The 17,267-nt window shown below is 51.1% G+C and overlaps 6 protein-coding genes across 6 annotated transcripts; 3 read left to right on the plus strand and 3 right to left on the minus strand.

Annotated features, from left to right (window-relative positions):
* Positions 1-308: 308 nt before the first annotated feature.
* On the plus strand, positions 309-2,428 carry NCS54_00008700 (Hypothetical protein; the record flags this gene model as incomplete). The annotated part of the gene is made up of 6 exons (XM_053145746.1): positions 309-363; positions 423-1,353; positions 1,408-1,510; positions 1,561-1,905; positions 1,967-2,108; positions 2,193-2,428. The coding sequence occupies 6 exons, from the start codon at positions 309-311 to the stop codon at positions 2,426-2,428; spliced, it is 1,812 nt and encodes a 603-aa protein (XP_053001721.1).
* Positions 2,429-3,084: 656 nt separating this feature from the next.
* NCS54_00008800 (EHN domain-containing protein) lies at positions 3,085-4,409 on the plus strand (the record flags this gene model as incomplete). Its single annotated transcript, XM_053145747.1, has 3 exons — positions 3,085-3,409; positions 3,464-3,661; positions 3,712-4,409. 3 exons carry the CDS (start codon positions 3,085-3,087, stop codon positions 4,407-4,409), a joined length of 1,221 nt encoding a protein of 406 aa, XP_053001722.1.
* Positions 4,410-4,568: 159 nt separating this feature from the next.
* Positions 4,569-7,401, minus strand: NCS54_00008900 (Zn(2)-C6 fungal-type domain-containing protein; the record flags this gene model as incomplete). Its single annotated transcript, XM_053145748.1, has 5 exons — positions 7,190-7,401; positions 6,600-7,137; positions 6,467-6,547; positions 5,750-6,417; positions 4,569-5,697 (listed from the first exon to the last, which is right to left on the minus strand). The coding sequence occupies exons 1-5, from the start codon at positions 7,369-7,371 to the stop codon at positions 4,569-4,571; spliced, it is 2,598 nt and encodes an 865-aa protein (XP_053001723.1). The 5' UTR covers positions 7,372-7,401.
* A 1,950-nt stretch (positions 7,402-9,351) lies between these two features.
* Positions 9,352-10,769, plus strand: NCS54_00009000 (Oxidored-FMN domain-containing protein; the record flags this gene model as incomplete). Its single annotated transcript, XM_053145749.1, has 2 exons — positions 9,352-9,699; positions 9,750-10,769. The coding sequence occupies 2 exons, from the start codon at positions 9,352-9,354 to the stop codon at positions 10,767-10,769; spliced, it is 1,368 nt and encodes a 455-aa protein (XP_053001724.1).
* Positions 10,770-10,858: 89 nt separating this feature from the next.
* NCS54_00009100 (Hypothetical protein) lies at positions 10,859-12,636 on the minus strand (the record flags this gene model as incomplete). Its single annotated transcript, XM_053145750.1, has 4 exons — positions 10,859-10,987; positions 11,036-11,863; positions 11,909-12,271; positions 12,322-12,636. 4 exons carry the CDS (start codon positions 12,634-12,636, stop codon positions 10,859-10,861), a joined length of 1,635 nt encoding a protein of 544 aa, XP_053001725.1.
* Positions 12,637-13,734: 1,098 nt separating this feature from the next.
* Positions 13,735-17,015, minus strand: NCS54_00009200 (Hypothetical protein; the record flags this gene model as incomplete). Its single annotated transcript, XM_053145751.1, has 5 exons — positions 13,735-14,217; positions 14,271-14,474; positions 14,522-14,598; positions 14,650-14,753; positions 14,800-17,015. 5 exons carry the CDS (start codon positions 17,013-17,015, stop codon positions 13,735-13,737), a joined length of 3,084 nt encoding a protein of 1,027 aa, XP_053001726.1.
* Positions 17,016-17,267: the final 252 nt, after the last annotated feature.

Genomic DNA, 17,267 nt, shown 5'->3' on the forward strand with positions numbered 1-17,267 from the left:
ATGTTCTGGCCCCTTGGCAAGGCTGTTTTCACGCAAGCGAGGTAGTAAGAGGAATGGTTCGGATTGATGTAGCTGCAGTCTTAATCAAAGTTTCTCTTTAAGGATTCGGTGTCAGACAGTTATTCGTCTGCTCTCCCAGGGTCCCAGCTGACGGGCCACATTCCACTCTTCTTCATCCAGCCATTCTGTAGGCTGTGCACAAAATCACTTGTTCTCGCAATTTTACCTCCGCATTTTCTTACCACTATCCGTAGTCTGTCAGCGGTTCTTTTTGTTTGTCTGCTGCCCAACCGGCTTGTTGGCCCAGTATGACTGAGAAACCCGACGTCACGGTAGCCATTGATCTCGGCACCACCTTCACGGGTACGAGACCCTACCATTACGATATTTGGACCTGTTGTGGATGGCTGACTAGTTGTTAGGTGTTGGTCTTTTGTTCTCGAATGGAACAATACACATCTTCAATAACTGGCCTGGGAACAACAACACTGGTGAAACGAAAGTTCCCAGTCGCCTTGTCTACAACCATGACCACACTGTGTCTTCTTGGGGATTCTTCTCTGCTGTATATGATGACCCTTTGCCACCTGGCAAGAGAGAGCACCGTCTCTTCAAGATGTTTCTTGATCAAGACACCTGTGATGAGGCAAGAAAAGCAGGCTTGACGACAATCGCAACCACTGCAGAAGCGTCAAAATGCGCTACAGACTACCTCCGGGAGATTTACCGTCACATCAAGAGGACCTATGAGGAGATGACAGGAACAGCGAATTGGGCCAGCTCGTCCGTCTCCTTTCTTTTCAGCGTTCCCACAACCTGGAGAGGCTTGGATGTGAGCAACACGTTTAAAGCCACCATTAGATCTGCTGGGTTCGGTACCGAAGGACCCCGTCACTTGGCGCAGATCGATCTCACCGAGGCCGAGGCGGCCGCAGTAGACACCCTCAAGAGCGGCGTGGTCAACTTTCGCGCTGGGGACGTATTCCTCACCATCGATGCTGGCGGCGGCACAACAGATTTTTCCTTGGTTCAGGTTACCAAGGTTGACAATGGCATCCCTCAGATGTCACAAATCGCCGAGGTCAGTGGTATCGGAATCGGCTCGACTCTCATAGACTCTGCTTTCGGGGACCTCGTCGAGCAGCGTCTGGCTGAGAACCCTGACGTACCATTTAACATCGCGGACGGCCTCGCAGAGAAAATGATGAAGAGTGACCGCTTCAAAGCTATCAAACACCTTTTCGGCGACCCTGCGGCCATTGCGCAAGTTCACAGAATCGAAATGCCGAGAGTCTCGAGTGACTTTAGGCACGGTGGCCTCCGAGCTGAAGGAGGGTGCATGATATTTGACAAGTGAGCCTCCACAAGTATATCCAGGTCTAGGACGGTATAGCTAACTTCGGGTAGCAACGAGATACAAAGACTTTTCGATCCTCATGTCGAGCGCATCATGACCAAGATACGAGAGCAGCTCGACTGGATGGTACAGAACGGACGTAGTGAGCAAGTGGTATGATCGTGATTAAGGCAAATAAGACCTCACACTGATACATGTTACAGACGCACATGGTCCTCTCTGGCGGGCTGGGCAGCTCTAAATATGTACAGCGGCGGATCAGGGAGTACTTTTCCCAATTCACTCACCCAAACGCCCGGCAAGTCACAGTCATTGCGAACCGGAACCCACAAACTACTGTCGTCAGGGGTCTCCTTGAAGACCATAAGCAAAAGATGGAGACTGGAAATATGCCAGTGCTCGCCACATACATCGCAAGAGCAAGCTACGGTGTTGTGGTCCGAGAGCCATATAGCCCTGATCGCCACATCGGCGAACAACTGGAACAGGATCAGTTTGACCCGAATCAAACATGGGCTGTCAACCAGATAGAATGGATTATCCGCAAGGTATGAGTTTCAAACGACAACCCAATCACTCTTTGTGTGCATTTATTAACTCATCTACCAGGGAGACAAGATCGATCCGATTGCGCCTCTAACGAAGCAGTTTATCAGACGTTTGAGTCCTGGCCAAACCGCGGCATCATTCAATACACAGGTTGTTACCTCGAGAAACGAGATCAAATTTCTCCCTCAAAGTCTGCTAAAAGGTAGGTTATCTAAGCCTTGCCAAACACACACCCGCCATCCCCTTCCCCATTGGAAAGAATGGTCTGATTGACGGGTATCAATAGCTGGCTCCAAACGGCTTTGTCGTGTTGAGAGCAACCTCACTGGTCTGAGGCCGGATGAGCTTGTTCTTATGAAGAAGCGTGGAGGCTGCTTTCGCCAGGGCTACAAGTACTACAAGTGCATCTTTGATATTCGTGTCATTGTGGCCCCGGCCGACCTACGGTTTGAGCTGTGGTTCAACGGCGTGAAATTCTCTCGGGGTCATGAACCTATCAAGGTTGAGTGGAATTCAAGTTGAAAGCTGTTCAACACGCACACAAACAAGTAGTTATCAGGACAGAAGATTGGGCGTTCGCAGGGATCACAGCTAGACTCGTCTAATAGACATAATTACCTCCTTCCCCTAGCCAATTTAAATTTCATTAATTCGAAGAATATTAGCGCGATCTCTTTCGATTTGTGACTCATCGAGCAACCAAAGCCGCGATTGCAAGTTTTGACCTGAGCAAACTTGACCATAAGCACGGATAGATATTCACAGGCACGTCATCTTTGACCTCACGGAACAATTTATCCTCCCGTGAGTCATATCTCCTGATGAGCGAGCATTTGATACCCCGCGGCTCTCGTTCTGCACATCTTTGCTGCCTTGGTTGATATTTCGTTTCGGGAAATGATCTCCACAACCTGATGGTTGCACCACCGAGAACAACTGGGCCGCAATGCGTCATATGCAACTGCCGGCGTCAATCACGCCCTTGCGAACTCAACTTTTGCCAATCACACAATCGAATTAATTGGTAATCAGAAATGATTTGAGTTTTGTATTTGTCAACCGCCCGCTATAGAAAAGGCCATTGATTCTATCACAAGTCTATCAAGCTCTATCATCCGTCTCTCACCGTTAGTAACTGGCCCAATTCGCATGATCCCGTACCTCCTCAAGTTATCAAAATGGCCACCGAAATCAAGCCCTTCAAGATTCAAGTCTCGGATTCGGCTATTGAATTCCTCAGAGATAAACTACAAAACGCAACTTTTGCCAAAGAGTCTGACTTTTCCGATGACTGGGAGTCCGGTTCCCCTCTGAGTGAGATAAAGCGACTCGCTGCCTATTGGAGAGACGGGTTCGACTGGCGAGCTCAGGAAGCCCAGCTGAATAAGTTGCCTCACTTCACTTCCAAAGTCTCAGTGGACGGCTTCGACGACCTACAGATCCACTTCTTGCATCAGAAAGGGAACAAACCGGATAGCATTCCACTTTTGTTTTCCCACGGCTGTGAGTTCTAGAAACGCGGATAAATGGCCATGTCATTGACTTACCACCATTCAGGGCCTGGGAACTTCCTCGAAGTGGTCAAGCTTCTTCCCTTGCTCACAGACCCTAAAGATGGGCCTTCATTCCATGTTGTGGCACCGTCCTTGCCCAACTTTGGCTTTTCAGACGGGGTGTCAAAACGCGGGTTTGGCATTCCTCAGTACGCCGAAGCAATGCACAAGCTTATGTTGAATCTGGGTTACGACAAATATGGTGTGTTGTTGTCTTCTTAGCTATTACGACATGAACTAACATTATAATAGTCACCCAAGGCGGAGATTGGGGATACGCCGTCACTCGCTTGATCGGCGTCCAGTACCCAGAAAGCTGTGTGGCCTCTCACGTCAACTTTGTTCGCGCCTTCGGACCGCCCACTTTCTTCACGGCACCCTGGCAATTCATAAAACACGCCCTCCTCCCCTACGCGGACCATGAAAAGGCAGGGCGCGCTCGAACACAGTGGTTCTTCGAAGAAGGGTTCGGATACAACCTGGAACAAAGAACGAAACCATCCACGATCGGTTTTGCTCTGGCAGACTCACCCGTCGCTCTTTTGGCATGGATCTACGAGAAGCTCCATGACTGGACAGATAGCTACCCTTGGACCGATGATGAAATCTTGACTTGGGTTTCTGTGTACCAATTCTCCACGGCAGGACCAGCGGCGAGTGCTCGGATTTACTATGAAAGCAAGCACTCGAGTCCTGAGCAGACGGCAAAGGCAGACGCGTATGTGCCAAATGTTCCCCTTGGACTGTCGTACTTCCCCAAGGATATTGTTGTGCCCCCTCAGACATGGGGACGGACTCTTGGGCCGATTGTGTATGAAAAGATTCACTCAGACGGAGGCCACTTCGCATCGCACGAAAGGCCACAAGAACTCGCCGAGGATCTGAGAGAGATGTTTGGAAAGGGCGGGGGTGCTTTCCACGTGGTGAAGCAGTTCCAGTCAAAACTGTGAAAGTGTTTTGGAACTTGATTAATGCCAATGATTCTCCGGTGGTGCCAATTGCAACTTGAAAATATTGTACAAGGTGATATTACAATGCGTTAAGTGTTCGGGTCATAGAAGACACGCTCCGGGTGGTGGAGATTACAACCACCTGCTCTTTTCTGAGTTTTACATCAACATGCCTAAAGCATCCTCCGGTTGTTCGCCATTCTCAACGCCTTTCCATAGAAACCCCATATCGAGATCTAGAGTGTGCTGTGCGAGTGCTTCGAGGCCTGGATATTCCTCGTCTCCCTGGCTCCCATCGTAAAGTCCAACACCCTGAGGAATGAGACCAGCTTCCTGAGCGAAATAAAGTGACTGGTCATTCTCGGCCCAACCAGTCAAGTTGTCGAGGTTCGGAGGCAGGTATTCTGTCTCATCATCCGCCCTCGCCGAGTCACTCTCCAGACTCTCAGTGGAACATGTCTCCGTGGGACATGGTAGTGGTTCAACAGTTGCCGTGTTCTCTTGCATGGCTTCCGGCGCAAAGGGGGGTTGGCTGATGTCAATACCCATCTCAAGAGCGAAATGAACACACCGATCATCCTCGACCCATTGGGAAAAGCTTCTGACAACGGTGGGTGAAAGAGGTCGAGGAGGTGTCAGGGCTTTGGTGGCGAGGGACTGAGTAACAAATTGTTGTTCGAGCAATACAGGCTTAGACAAACTGGCGTTGTGCAAGAAGGGCCTCAACGGTGTTGGAAAGTCACTGTCTTGGGGTAGACGATCTTGGCTCAGGCAGAGGTCAATCGTCAAGGCCAGCCTGAGGTAGTAGGTAGGACTTCTCGCCAGAACGTCAGTGTTCTCGCCAAAAGAGGGTGTTGGTGTCGAGTCTTGGAGATAGGTGCATTCCATGAAATATCGAATCGTCTTGGATATCGAGTCTACGCCATCATATTTGGGGTGAAGTTCTCTGAATGCTTGGATCAGCACGTTCAACCGCGACTGTTTCGCAGCGATGCCTGGACGCGACCAGATTTCGCCCTGAGACGAGTCCGACGACATCTTAATATCGACCATGTGCATGGCGAGAGGGAGTGCTGTGCACGCGACAGCGCTACTCGGTAGCCAACGCGTTAGACGAAGTGGGTGTAGTTGACTATGGCAGTCGGCGATGCTTCTGGTAGCGCTCCTCAGGCCCTTTCGGTTTTCTTCAAGGAACTGAGTCTGTAAATTTGAAGTCGCCTTTCGTGTGACCAGTCCCAGGATGACGCCGAGATGTAGTTCGTAGTTGAAGAGAGCCACTCGAGCGGCACTGGGGGCTGTTAGTGGGCGATGAGAGATGGATCACGGTGCAAGGTACTCACTGGTAGTATATCCAGGCCAAATTCGTGAACAAAACGGAAGAGTCTTCGAAGGAATCCGTTTCTGGAGACAACTCGGTGTGCTTCAAAGGTGGTCGCGTGATCTCAGCCCAATATTGTAGACAGCGTCTGTACTCCTGAACCTTGTCGAACGCCGTAGAATGCGCCTCAGCATCAAGAATCGGCAAGTGTTCAGTAGGATATACCAAGGCCAAGACGTCGGTCAAACAGACACATAGCTCAGTCAAGCGCTCCAAGGTAACCATGAGGGTGTGCTTGGTGGTAGTGTTGTACACCCTCGACGATTCAAGTTCATCAACAAGGTCTTCATATCCGAGAGGGGGATTGGAGTCAAAGTTGAAGATTTCTCGTGTGATCTGAATGTTTCTGCGGACGCAGAGCGGCATTATCCGATCACGGATGATGCAGCACCACCACACACGCTTCAGAACATTTTGCCTCTTGATATCCTGCGGAGTCGCGTGAGCTTCTTGAGCGATGGTTGCGTAGTTGTGAGCCCCAACGGCTCTGGCATTCTGCACAGCAATCCTGAGCCATCGGCTATTTGGCTTTCGCGGTCCTGGGCGGAAGGTCGGGCACCAGTAGGTCAGCAGTAACGCAGCCTGTGCTATCGAGATGGGATCTGGGTCGGTAGCAAAGTCATAGAGCAGCTGGCATGAAGTCAGAGCTGGTTGATCTACAAGGGAGAGTGTCTTCTACCTTTGCTTTGGTGTAGAAAGATTCCTTGGCCTCGTGGATGCTAGAGAAGCCTAAGACTTTGAGGCTCTCTTTTGGTACAAACTTGGAATATTTAGTCGCGGTTCGTGTTATGCATTAGGCGAAGGTCACTTACTGTGCACGAGGCAAACATGATGGCTTGCAGTAGCAGCAAAGAGACAGGGGAGCCGCCAGAGCTTGAGTAGGTCTCTGTCTGGGCGGGATTGTACGCCCGCCAAAAGTCCGCCTCGTTGAGCAGAGGGAGTAGTGGATGAACGTAGAGGAAATAATGTCGAACAAACTCGTCGAGGATGGGCTTGGCGGGGACGCGTAGGCATCCTTGAGAATTTAGATGGTTGAAGTCGCGGTCGCGTATGCTAAGGGCCTTCAGGAATGGCATCGACGAGTATAGGGCTTTCAGCTCGGATCGCACGGGGTCCAGTGGGATAATATTTGATGTGTTTGTCTTAGCATCCTCGCAAGTAATGCCGAATGTCCGGATATTTTTGCCATTATTGCATGTATCGTTCGTGAACGGTGTTGCGCTGCCGAGATCGGCTTCTGGAGGCGGTGACAGCGTGGTCAAGTCTGGTCTCGTAGTCGGATGGCTCGGATCGACATCGTCGGCATCAGCGTTTGGAGTGAATGGTGATGGTTCATTATATCGTATCTGTCTGCAAGTTATCAGCGCATGTAAAGATTGACAAATCAACAGAGAACCCTTACATCGAAACCCCTCGACGAGCAACAACGCACTCATCCCCATCCAACCGACAATTGGTGCAAGGAGCCGAAGTGCGGGTGACATCGCAGCGGACCTTTCTCCTGCGGCACTTGAGGCAAGCCTTGGTGGCCCTCTTCCTCGAGGCCGACTTTTTGGCGAAGCGGACAAACTGAGGGTTTTCCATCCTTGTCGAACACGTCCGTCGCGTAAACAGCAATCAGGAGGTTTGCTAGACCCGAGGTTGAAAGGTCAGGGTCGATGCCGAAACCCCAGATTTACCCCAACTTCCTGGCGACCGGCCCCCTGCGGGTTTTGCGGAGCCAAGTGGAGATGGTCTGGAGCTAAAATTTCGCGGCATTGGAAGTCGGGAGATGTCTTTGGGCCGAGTGTTTTCTCTGTGCTGTGGTTGGTCAGGTGGTGGACAAGTTGAGTGAGTGTGGCCTGATGGCAGTTCTGAACTTCTGATAGATCTTTCAGATCTTGACTAGATCTTAGATCTTATCTCTTAAGCTGGCAAGGACCTCCAACCAGGTCACGACGAAGGGGTCAAGTCAATCACATCCATTTATTTAAGGGTTACTTTAACTATCACTATGTCTTGCTTGAGAAATAAGCACCTATGGAAGAGCTCCCTAATAGATGAGTTTCACTGGGGCGAAGTATGCACTGGAGGTCCTTGACAGCTTAAGAGATCACTTGGTTGCCATCCCACATAACCCTTGCCAGCGTTATTACCGAGTGGTTAACTTCCCTTCTGGCAGAGGCCCAAACGGCGTAGGAACAGGCATTTGCTATCTAGGTACTCCCTTACAGACGCCTACATCCTCGGTCCTCTCCACAACTGCCTAAATGACATCCTCCCACTCTGTCTCGGTATCGGTGGTGTGGTAGCTTGGACTCAACAATGGAGCAGCAGCGGCTGCCTCGGCCTCGGCTTGTCTCAGCCTCCACATTTCTTCCATCTTCCTATGTTCCTCCGCCTCCATGGCTGCTTTAGCCCGTTCCGCCTCCTCCAATAACCGTCGAATATGGCAAGAGCCGCATATGCCATAACGTTCAGTGGGGGCGAGTAGCTCAAGTCCGGGGCAGTCGATAGTGTAGTTCTCCCGTCCTGGTCGGGGTGGTTGCAAAGGGTCTGACACATGATATACGCATGGTGTAGTCCACGTCCACGTTGCGGTTTCCGTATAACATTTGGAGCACCTGGTAATCTCAGTGTGCTGTTGGCACATTGTTTGATTGGTACCTGGCGTCCGCAATATTAGCATCATTTTAGTTGAAAGAGCAGTCGAAGAGTAAGGCAAATGCTGCTAACCTTGGGGCTGAAGGTTGTGCCAGCTAGAAATTGAAGGGGAATGGCTGTAGTGGCCAAGGTTCCATCAGAGGTCGGTCGCAGACTATTTATGGCAGAACTAGCACAGCCAAGGGGGCAACTGGGTTATCTGCTATACGACGGGCGGCCTGGCCGCCTTGGTGACGGGGCGTTTTCGAAGTGATATGGGCTCATTACAACACGCCTGAGAGCTTAGCTGACTTCGTACTACTATGGTCCATCAAATCAAGGGATAGAACATGGCCTTGGCATGAAGTGTGGGTGTTCACGTGGGCTAAATACCATTATGCGGGTGCCTTGGGCGCATTTTGAGGCCATATCGGTGGTACCTTTCGAGTCCATGTCGGCACGTAAACTACCTAGGTAGTTAGGTATGTTTATGTGCGGCCCTCACCAGCACGTGAAAGTCGTCGGTGAATTGCATCGACCCATGCAATAGACCGTGAATGGGCATTCAAATCACCGCCCATAATTGTGGGAATTTCTGCGGGTTTATTAACGTAACAAGCTGACAAAAACAGAGCAGCTTTCTAAAAGAACAAAAAAAAAAAAAAAAAAAAAAAGGCCCGCATTTACGTCCTGTTTAACGTTGCGACTTCGGGACCAACAGCGCCCTACAACGTTGTGCAGGGCGCGAAAGCTTCAACTTAGATTGCTAAGCAAATCAAGCTTCCGGAGGAACTGTGCCCGAATTATCGAACCAAGATGAAGTCAATTTTTTACTTTATCTATCGATATAAAGCTTGGGGCCAAGACTAGTGACGTCCAGGCACAGATCTTGACATCAGCATCAGCATCGATATCAGGCCACTACCTACGCTCAGACTCAACATGGCGGCATACCTCACCCAGCGAATTTGCCATCCTCATCATGGCATCCCCGTGTCTAGACCAGAGACGCCAGCACCCGAAAAGGAGATCAAGTGCCATCAGCCAATTTACAACAAGGCTTCCAAGGGTGTCCCCTTCTTCACACCAGAGCAGGATCCCCGATCTGGAACGGCCATCGAGCCTCAGCCCTCGGGAAAGCCCATCCCCAAGCTCTTCACGCCCTTGAAGATTCGTGGTATCGAAATGCAAAACCGCATCTGGGTGGCCCCAATGTGCCAGTATAGTGCTCATGAAGGCTTCCATACTCCATGGCACATCACCCACTACGGCGGGATGCTGCAACGCGGCGTGAGTATTTCCATCCTGGCTCCTATCTCCTCTACTAAAATTCGAAACAGCCCGGCCTTGTGATGATTGAGGCGACCGCAGTGCAAGCAAACGGTCGCATCACACCCGAAGACTCTGGCATTTGGCTTGACGCCCATGTCGACACCCTCAAGAAACACGTCGACTTCGCCCACAGCCAAAACGCCCTTATAGGCATCCAACTCGCTCACGCCGGTCGCAAGGCGTCCACCGTAGCTCCCTGGCTGAGCTCGGGAGCCACTGCGAGCAAAGAAGTCGGCGGATGGCCAGATGACGTCGTCGGTCCCAGCGACGAGGCTTTCAACGAGCAATTTCCTACCCCTCGCGCAATGACTATCGCCGAGATTGATCATTTCAAACACGATTTCATCTCGGGCGTCAATCGCGCTGTCGGGGCTGGCTTTGACGTCATTGAATTACACTTTGCCCACGGGTACCTCGTCTCGAGCTTCTTTTCCCCCGCTGTCAACAAGAGGACCGATAAATACGGAGGTAGCTTTGAGAACCGTATCCGTCTGGCCCTTGAGCTCGTGGACGCGACGAGAGAGGTGATTCCCAAGGATATGCCTCTCTTTGTTCGCATTAGTGCTACTGAATGGCTCGATACTAACCCCGACTGGAAGGGAGAGAGCTGGACCGTTGATGAGAGCGTCAAGCTAGCTAAGATCCTGGCTGAGCGGGGCGTTGATGTCCTCGATGTATCAAGCGGCGGCAATCACGCACAGCAAAAGATCATTGGTGGTCCCGCATACCAGGCTCCCTTTGCCAAGAAGATCAAGGCTGCAGTTGGGGACAAGATGCTTGTTAGTTCAGTGGGAAACATCAAGACCGGTCAGGTAGCTCAGGACGTCATTGCTGGCGGCAAGGATGCAGACGACACTCCGTTGGACCTGATTGCAGCTGCGCGCATGTTCCAGAAGAACCCTGGTCTCGTTTGGGCCTGGGCCGATGAACTGGAGACGAACATTCATGTGGCTCATCAGATTGGTTGGGGGTTCGGTGGAAGAGCCCACAAAGATGCCTTTGGCGATGGTAAACACAAGAAGCATTAGGGAATTGAACCAGGGCTACCATCAAATGTTATGAACAATCATTCAGTCATTACTGTACATTCTATTTATGCTTGCGTGACTCATTCCTCTTAACCGGCCTTCTCCGTGATCTCCGGCTGCACCAGCTGCCTCCGCGTAAACGTGACATTGAAGTCAGCTTGCTTCACGAACCAAGCATTGATAATCCTCCACTCCTTGCTAGGATCTTGGAAGTCAATCTGGTACAAGTTAGTTGATACTCTTCAATTCGGTGTCCTCGAACTCACCTCAAATCGTCGCAAAAGACTCGGCACGACCTTGTAAATCTCCAGCAGGCTGATGTTCTTGCCAATGCAAGTTCGGCTACCCATGCCAAACTGGAACATCATACCACTCATCTTCTTGATTCGCTTATCTTCGTCCTCTGGATTCGCGTTGGGGTCTGGCAGCCATCGTTCAGGTCGGTACTCGCTGGTGTCAGGGCCAAAGATCTCAGGGCGATTGTGGATTAGCCACGCTGAAGCTCCGACGATAGTACCACCCTTGATGTGGTGACCTCCAATCTCAGCTCCCTGAGGCGGCACAATTCGTTCAAGCGGGAGACCAGGTGCAGGGTGCATCCGGAAGGCTTCCTGGATACAAGCGTGAAGGTAGGGGAATCGCTGAGCCTCGGCAAAGGTGACGAGGCCAGTCTCATAATCCGAAAAGGCGCCAGCCTTTGAAGCCTCATCCAACTCCTTCTGAAGCTTATAGTAGCAAGACTTGTTGCGGAGAAGGTAGTAGAAGACAGCAGAGAGGGTGATGGCTGTAGTCTCAGAGCCAGCAAAGGCCATCGACACAGCCATAGTCTGTACCAAGGTGTCGGTCATAAACTCAGGTCGAGCCTCTCGAGCAGCGATAAACTTGGAAAGAAGATCCTGTCCCAAAGCCTGCTTCTTGATATCGGTGGTGGGGAGGACGGCGTCAGAGTTGAGCTCAGGGATGAGTCGCTCAGCCATTCGAGCGCGGGCAAATCGAGCGACGGGGAATGTCGAGTCAAACAGGCCCCATTGAGAGAGCTTGAGGTATAGAGGGTTCTTCAAGAAGAGAAGGTCCAGGAATGGGATTTGGCCGACCTGGTATTGTTAGCTTGTGCCATGTCATGTCTACAATGGACTTACCGGAGCGACGTAGAGGAACAGCTTGGAAAGGTATGCAACAATACCCTCCACATCCTCATTCTTCTCAATGAATCCATGGCGCTTGCTATAAGTAATCTCACCAATGACATCAAACGCATAAAATTGAAGCCATTGTGTAAAGTCGCAGCCAGAGGGCTTTCCAGCAAACAGGTTTTCAGTTTGGTTGAGGAACAGCTTGGTGGTGTTGTCGACAAAGGGCTCGTACTGGACGAGTGCGCTCATGGAAAAGGCTGAATTGACACTTCTGCGGAATTGGGAGTGGAAGTCATTGTTGGTGGTGCTGAAGAGGGATGCGAGGCGATGGCCTTTGACGACGGATTGTTGGACGATATAAAAGTCGGACTAGTGTGGATTAATATGCAGTTCATGACAGGTGCAAAAGGGTTATGTACCTTGATGTAGCCCTTGTTCAGACCATAGATGGACTTGAGAACGGCAGGGTCGGCAAAGGACAAGGTGTTGGGTCCTATCCTGACGATATCTCCGTGTTTGGCGTGCAGGGCTTGGAGAGTAACCTCTGGTCGCTGGCCGTAGACATCAACGAATCTCCACCAATCCGTCAAAGAAGCGAGGAAGGGACCGGGGTACTTGTTCAAGCCATGGTGATAGCGATTTTTCACAAGCCATCCCAAACCCAAAGAAACCAATACCAACACCCAGTGACGGGCGAGGTTGCTAAGAAGAGTTTCAATCAAGCCGTTGTTCATGTTGAAAACAAACGGGCAAAGGGGGAAGGAAACCAGTTGGTGTTGAAGGAGATGGTTGGCATGAATCAAAGTCCTTCTTCCTTCTCTGGCCTCCCTCTTTTTATATGATAACGACTTACACCAGCTCTTTGAGGCAAACTCGGTGTTCGGCTGCACTCCAGAACTGGGCCCCACAGCCAACCTGGGGTATTGGGGTGTCAGGCCCCCACAGGTTTCGGCAGTTGAACACGGCAACGGGTGTCTGAGACCCCCGAGATGCGATCTCAAGGGGAACTTAACTGGCCTACAGTGGTAAAAGCATCTTTAATTAGCTAGCTACTGGTTATTTCGCTCAAACGAGGCGAGGAGCTGGCCTCCTCGACGTAATCTTGCGACTTGCCGAAGTTGGGGCTAGAACATTGTCGGCAAATGTCACGGATGATACGGAGGATACAGAGATTTTCCAATCATCACTCAGTGGAGTTGTGCAGATAAGGGTCTAGGATCAATTTGATAGGCAAGCTTGTCAAGAAACGGTCGTGTTGGCGAGATATCAACCCGCATATGCCCTCACGAGTCTCTCTGACCATTCCGTCGATGGTGTTTGGCCAATTTCACTGCTCAGTGATGTCATTCTCGTTTGGTCTTTTCTCTTTCCTCGGGTGAGCTTATCCAATTTAGGTTTAGCGGCATACAAGCATGCTATTCTAGGGTAAGTTGTCTCTGTCCCTCACAAGATCACCACGAGAGTCAATAGACAAATAGATATCTTGCTCCTCGTGATTCAGTCAGTTATTGGTCTGTTTTTTTTACCTGTTTTTGCTTTTTATATAAATAATCATCATAAAGCTAGGTAGAATCTTGTTGTTGGGGAAGACCACAGTTCATCTGTTCTCCTTCAATTCAAGCCCCTGTAAACACCAGCTTTCAGATGTACAGACCACGATAATATTCATCAATTCTTCATTATAGAGAATGACGTCACCAGATATTGAATCCACTTCAATTGTCTTTCCCATTCATTTTTCGTGCCATATTACTTTTATGCACGAATCTATCATCCAGATTAAGACCTCCAAGCCTCTAAGCAAAACCACCCTTTGTGCCAGCTACCATTTTTTACACCCCAAACTCCTCAATAACACTCCTAGCCTCGGTAAAGTCGTTATCAACCCCGGTGAAGGGCATCTTGAGTCCAAATCCTTCTGGCCCTCCCACCTTGATACCCTCCTCCGACTTCCAAAGCGGGTGGGAAGGCAGAGCAATGACATTGACCCGTAGACCATATCGCAAGTCTTGAGAGCCAATACCTTCGCCGTCCTGACCCAGGATTGAAATGAGATCTGGAACTGTGCACACCACCTTTTGAGATTCCTCCGAGCCGTCTGCGTCGCTTAAGGCGGCGTACAGGTACTCGTTCTGGAAAGGAATGAACATGTGGCTGTCAGTCGGGGCAGATTGTTGACTTGAGCCAGCAGACTCCCGTTCATCTTCACTTAGAGGAGCAATGATGACAGCTCCCATGGTGTAACCACCACCGACATGGCGACGGACATCAATAATCTTGCCAGTGAAGAGGAGCTTTCCAGCACAGACGTCAAACTGTATCGTGTTAGCCAGCGCTTCGAAAGACTGGAACAACCCGAGTAACTCACAATAGCATCTATGTAGCTCGACTTCTTCCGTCGAGCGACATGGACAGCGCGGCCGAGATACCACGCGAGAGATAGAGTGTTGGGGACACCGTGGGACTTGATCGCCGCGCCGGACAACGGGTTTGCACACACGGCACAGCCCAGACCAAGCTCGATGGCAGTATTTCGAAGGATGCTCTCCAACCTTACAGGTGAGTCCGCATTCTGATACTGTTAGCACAAGTCTGGCGTGCGTTCAGAGACTTGCTCACCAGAACCACGCCTGCATTTCCTCGGGCGTCAGAGACCACACAAGGAACGAGAGAATGACCATAAACGCTGAACGTGGCTAAGGCAAGTTAATACCAATTCCAAGGCGTGAAAGAGGCCCAAAACTTACCGTGATACATGGTAGGATACGCCCGGCCCATAGCATCGCCGTCAACAACGGGGACATCGAAGTGAACGCCTGTGGGAAAGGCACTCAGACCGTTTCCACCACCGCTGTTAAAGTTAGAAAAGGATTCGAAGCGTGATTGGGGTCACTCACATCTCATCAATAAACATGCCGTCAAAAGACTTATTGCCAACAACCTTGTTGACGGCATTGATGCCAGAAGAAATTTCGGTCCCACCAGCGATCCGTTCGTTGATAACACTGGGACTACCGTACCAAGAGCCGAAGCAGAGGACGGCGTCATCCTTCAAAGATTTTGGAGAAATGATTCTCATCTTCCTGTGACCACCGGTTCGCAGAGCGTGCAAGCCCTTGAGAAATTCGTGATGCGTAGGACCACCGCCTCCAGTGCCCAGAACTCCGCATCCGGTAGCCATCATCTCCAGATCAACTTCTGACACGTACCAAACACCGTCTTTCACTCCGGGTCGGTAGGTTTCCAAATCCACATAGAGAGATGGCTTATAGGTGGGAACCAGGGCATCTGGCACGCTGACCTTGTCCCCTTCATCCTCCTCATAGCTCTGATCAGTCGACAAAGGAGGGGAAGAGGGAGGTGTCAACTCGCTGGGAATTGCAAGATGACCGACAGCTCGGATCTGAATGCGCATCGCACCATTGGGTGTATACTGAAGAGGCATTTTGTTGATCTCAACAATTTGCACGCCTTCCTTAGCTGCTCCCTTCTGAACAGCCAGATCAACAGCCTTGGCGCATGCAGCGTCAATAACCTCCTTCTCAGAGCGTCCTTCAGGGATTTCGACAATGTCAATCTCGCCAGAGACCTTAGCAATTGCGGCACCAACCGCATTGGCGGCGCCTTGGTGAATTGGTACGATGCACTTGTCCACGCCATTGAGATCCTCAGTGACGAGCAGAGCACCACCTCCGACGAGGAGAACGTGGGTTGGGGCTGAAGAGACCTTCATCTGCTCAACAACACCCTCCAACATCTTCTTCAATTCCTTGCGCGCCTTTTCCACAACCGATTCAGGTACATCTTTAACGAGTGCGACGTCTCCAAGTTCTGCCTTACCAAGCGCGACAACAATGTCGCTCGCTGTTAGGGTCTGGCCTCCAAACACCTTGGCTTCTTGCTGGATGCAATGGCCAACAGAAGCAGGTCCAATGGTAAGCTTGTCCGTTTCAGAGTCGACCTGGACCTTGCTGCCGCCACCCAAGCCAACGGAGACAACTTCGGGCATGGAAAAAGCTGTGCGAACACCTCCAACTTCGACAAAGCCAGGGGCCTGACGGGGAAAACCCGAAGGCAATAGGGCGCACACATCAGTGGTAGTGCCACCAATATCGACAACAAGTACTTGAGGCTCGGCTGAGTCGGGTTCAGATGTTGTATCTGCTTGCTTCTTGTAATCAAGTCCAGCCAGGAATGCAGCACCCGTCATACTGTTTGTAGGACCACTGGCAAAGGTCTTGATAGGGTACTCCGCCGCAGTGTCGGCATCGATCAAGGTGCCATCGTTTTGAGAAAGGTAGAGCGGACAAGTGAGCTGAAGTCGTGCCATTGCTCGCTTAAAGCCCTTCTTGACCCGGAGGCCTGTCCGGAGGATAGCGGCGTTGAGGATGGTGGCATTCTCTCGCTCCAAGAAGCCGGTAGGTCCAATGTCGTGAGAACACACAACTAAAAGTTCTGGAGCCTCATCGAGAATAATCTTCTTGCATTCTTCTTCGTGAAGACCCTCATGGTCGAGTGGAGAGAAGACGCCGACCAAGGCAACAGTCTTGATGCCCGATGCAAGGATATCTCGAGCGGCTTGTCTGATTTGCTGAGGGTTCAGAGGTGCAATCTCTCTCCCATCAATCTCAAGACCTCCATCGAGATAGTGGACTCCTCCGTCAAGGATACTCCGGAGACCGACAGGGAAGTCCGAAAAGGGCGGAAGCTGCCGTGTAAAGGGGCCGCATAGTCGAACGACGGCAACCCGGTCTAGCCTCCTCGCATCAGCCTCAACCAGGGCATTGATGAAGTGCGTGGTTCCGATAGTGACACTCAAAACACGACCCTGGTCGATCTTTGAGTCACGAATGACGGCGCGAATCGCCGACTCTATGCCGCTGGTGATGTCCCTGGTGGTAGACGCCTTGTGGGAGGCGAGGACTCCACGACCGGGCGTGTCGACGGCGCGAATGTCGAGAATGGCGGCATCTGTATTGGTCCCACCGACGTCTACTCCAATGCGGTAAAGAGACATGTTGTCGTCGGTTTGTATGCGGCTAATCAGGGTCGTTGTGCTGCCCATGGGCTGAAGCACTCGGCCATGATACTCACCCTTTTGTAGTTGAGCCATTGTCGCCATCGCCAAACTCCTTCACCTCCTCTTAGGAGACAACAAACTCCGTACGTAACTAAGTGACGATCATAGAAACCTAGCCAACAAGAAGGAGGCTGGCGGGGAACTCGGCTTTGCCGATGGAGCCAAGTGTGCTCAGTTGGCCGACGAAGTTCCCCGACGAAGTTCCCCGATCTGAAACCACCGTGCGAGGCCAAAGCGTCGCCTTAGCACCGACGGAATGGGTTCGCCCCATCCGATCTGGGGTAC

The sequence above is a fragment of the Fusarium falciforme genome, chromosome 1, assembly GCF_026873545.1.
Source record: "Fusarium falciforme chromosome 1, complete sequence".
In the NCBI taxonomy this organism is placed as follows: Eukaryota; Fungi; Ascomycota; class Sordariomycetes; order Hypocreales; family Nectriaceae; genus Fusarium; species Fusarium falciforme.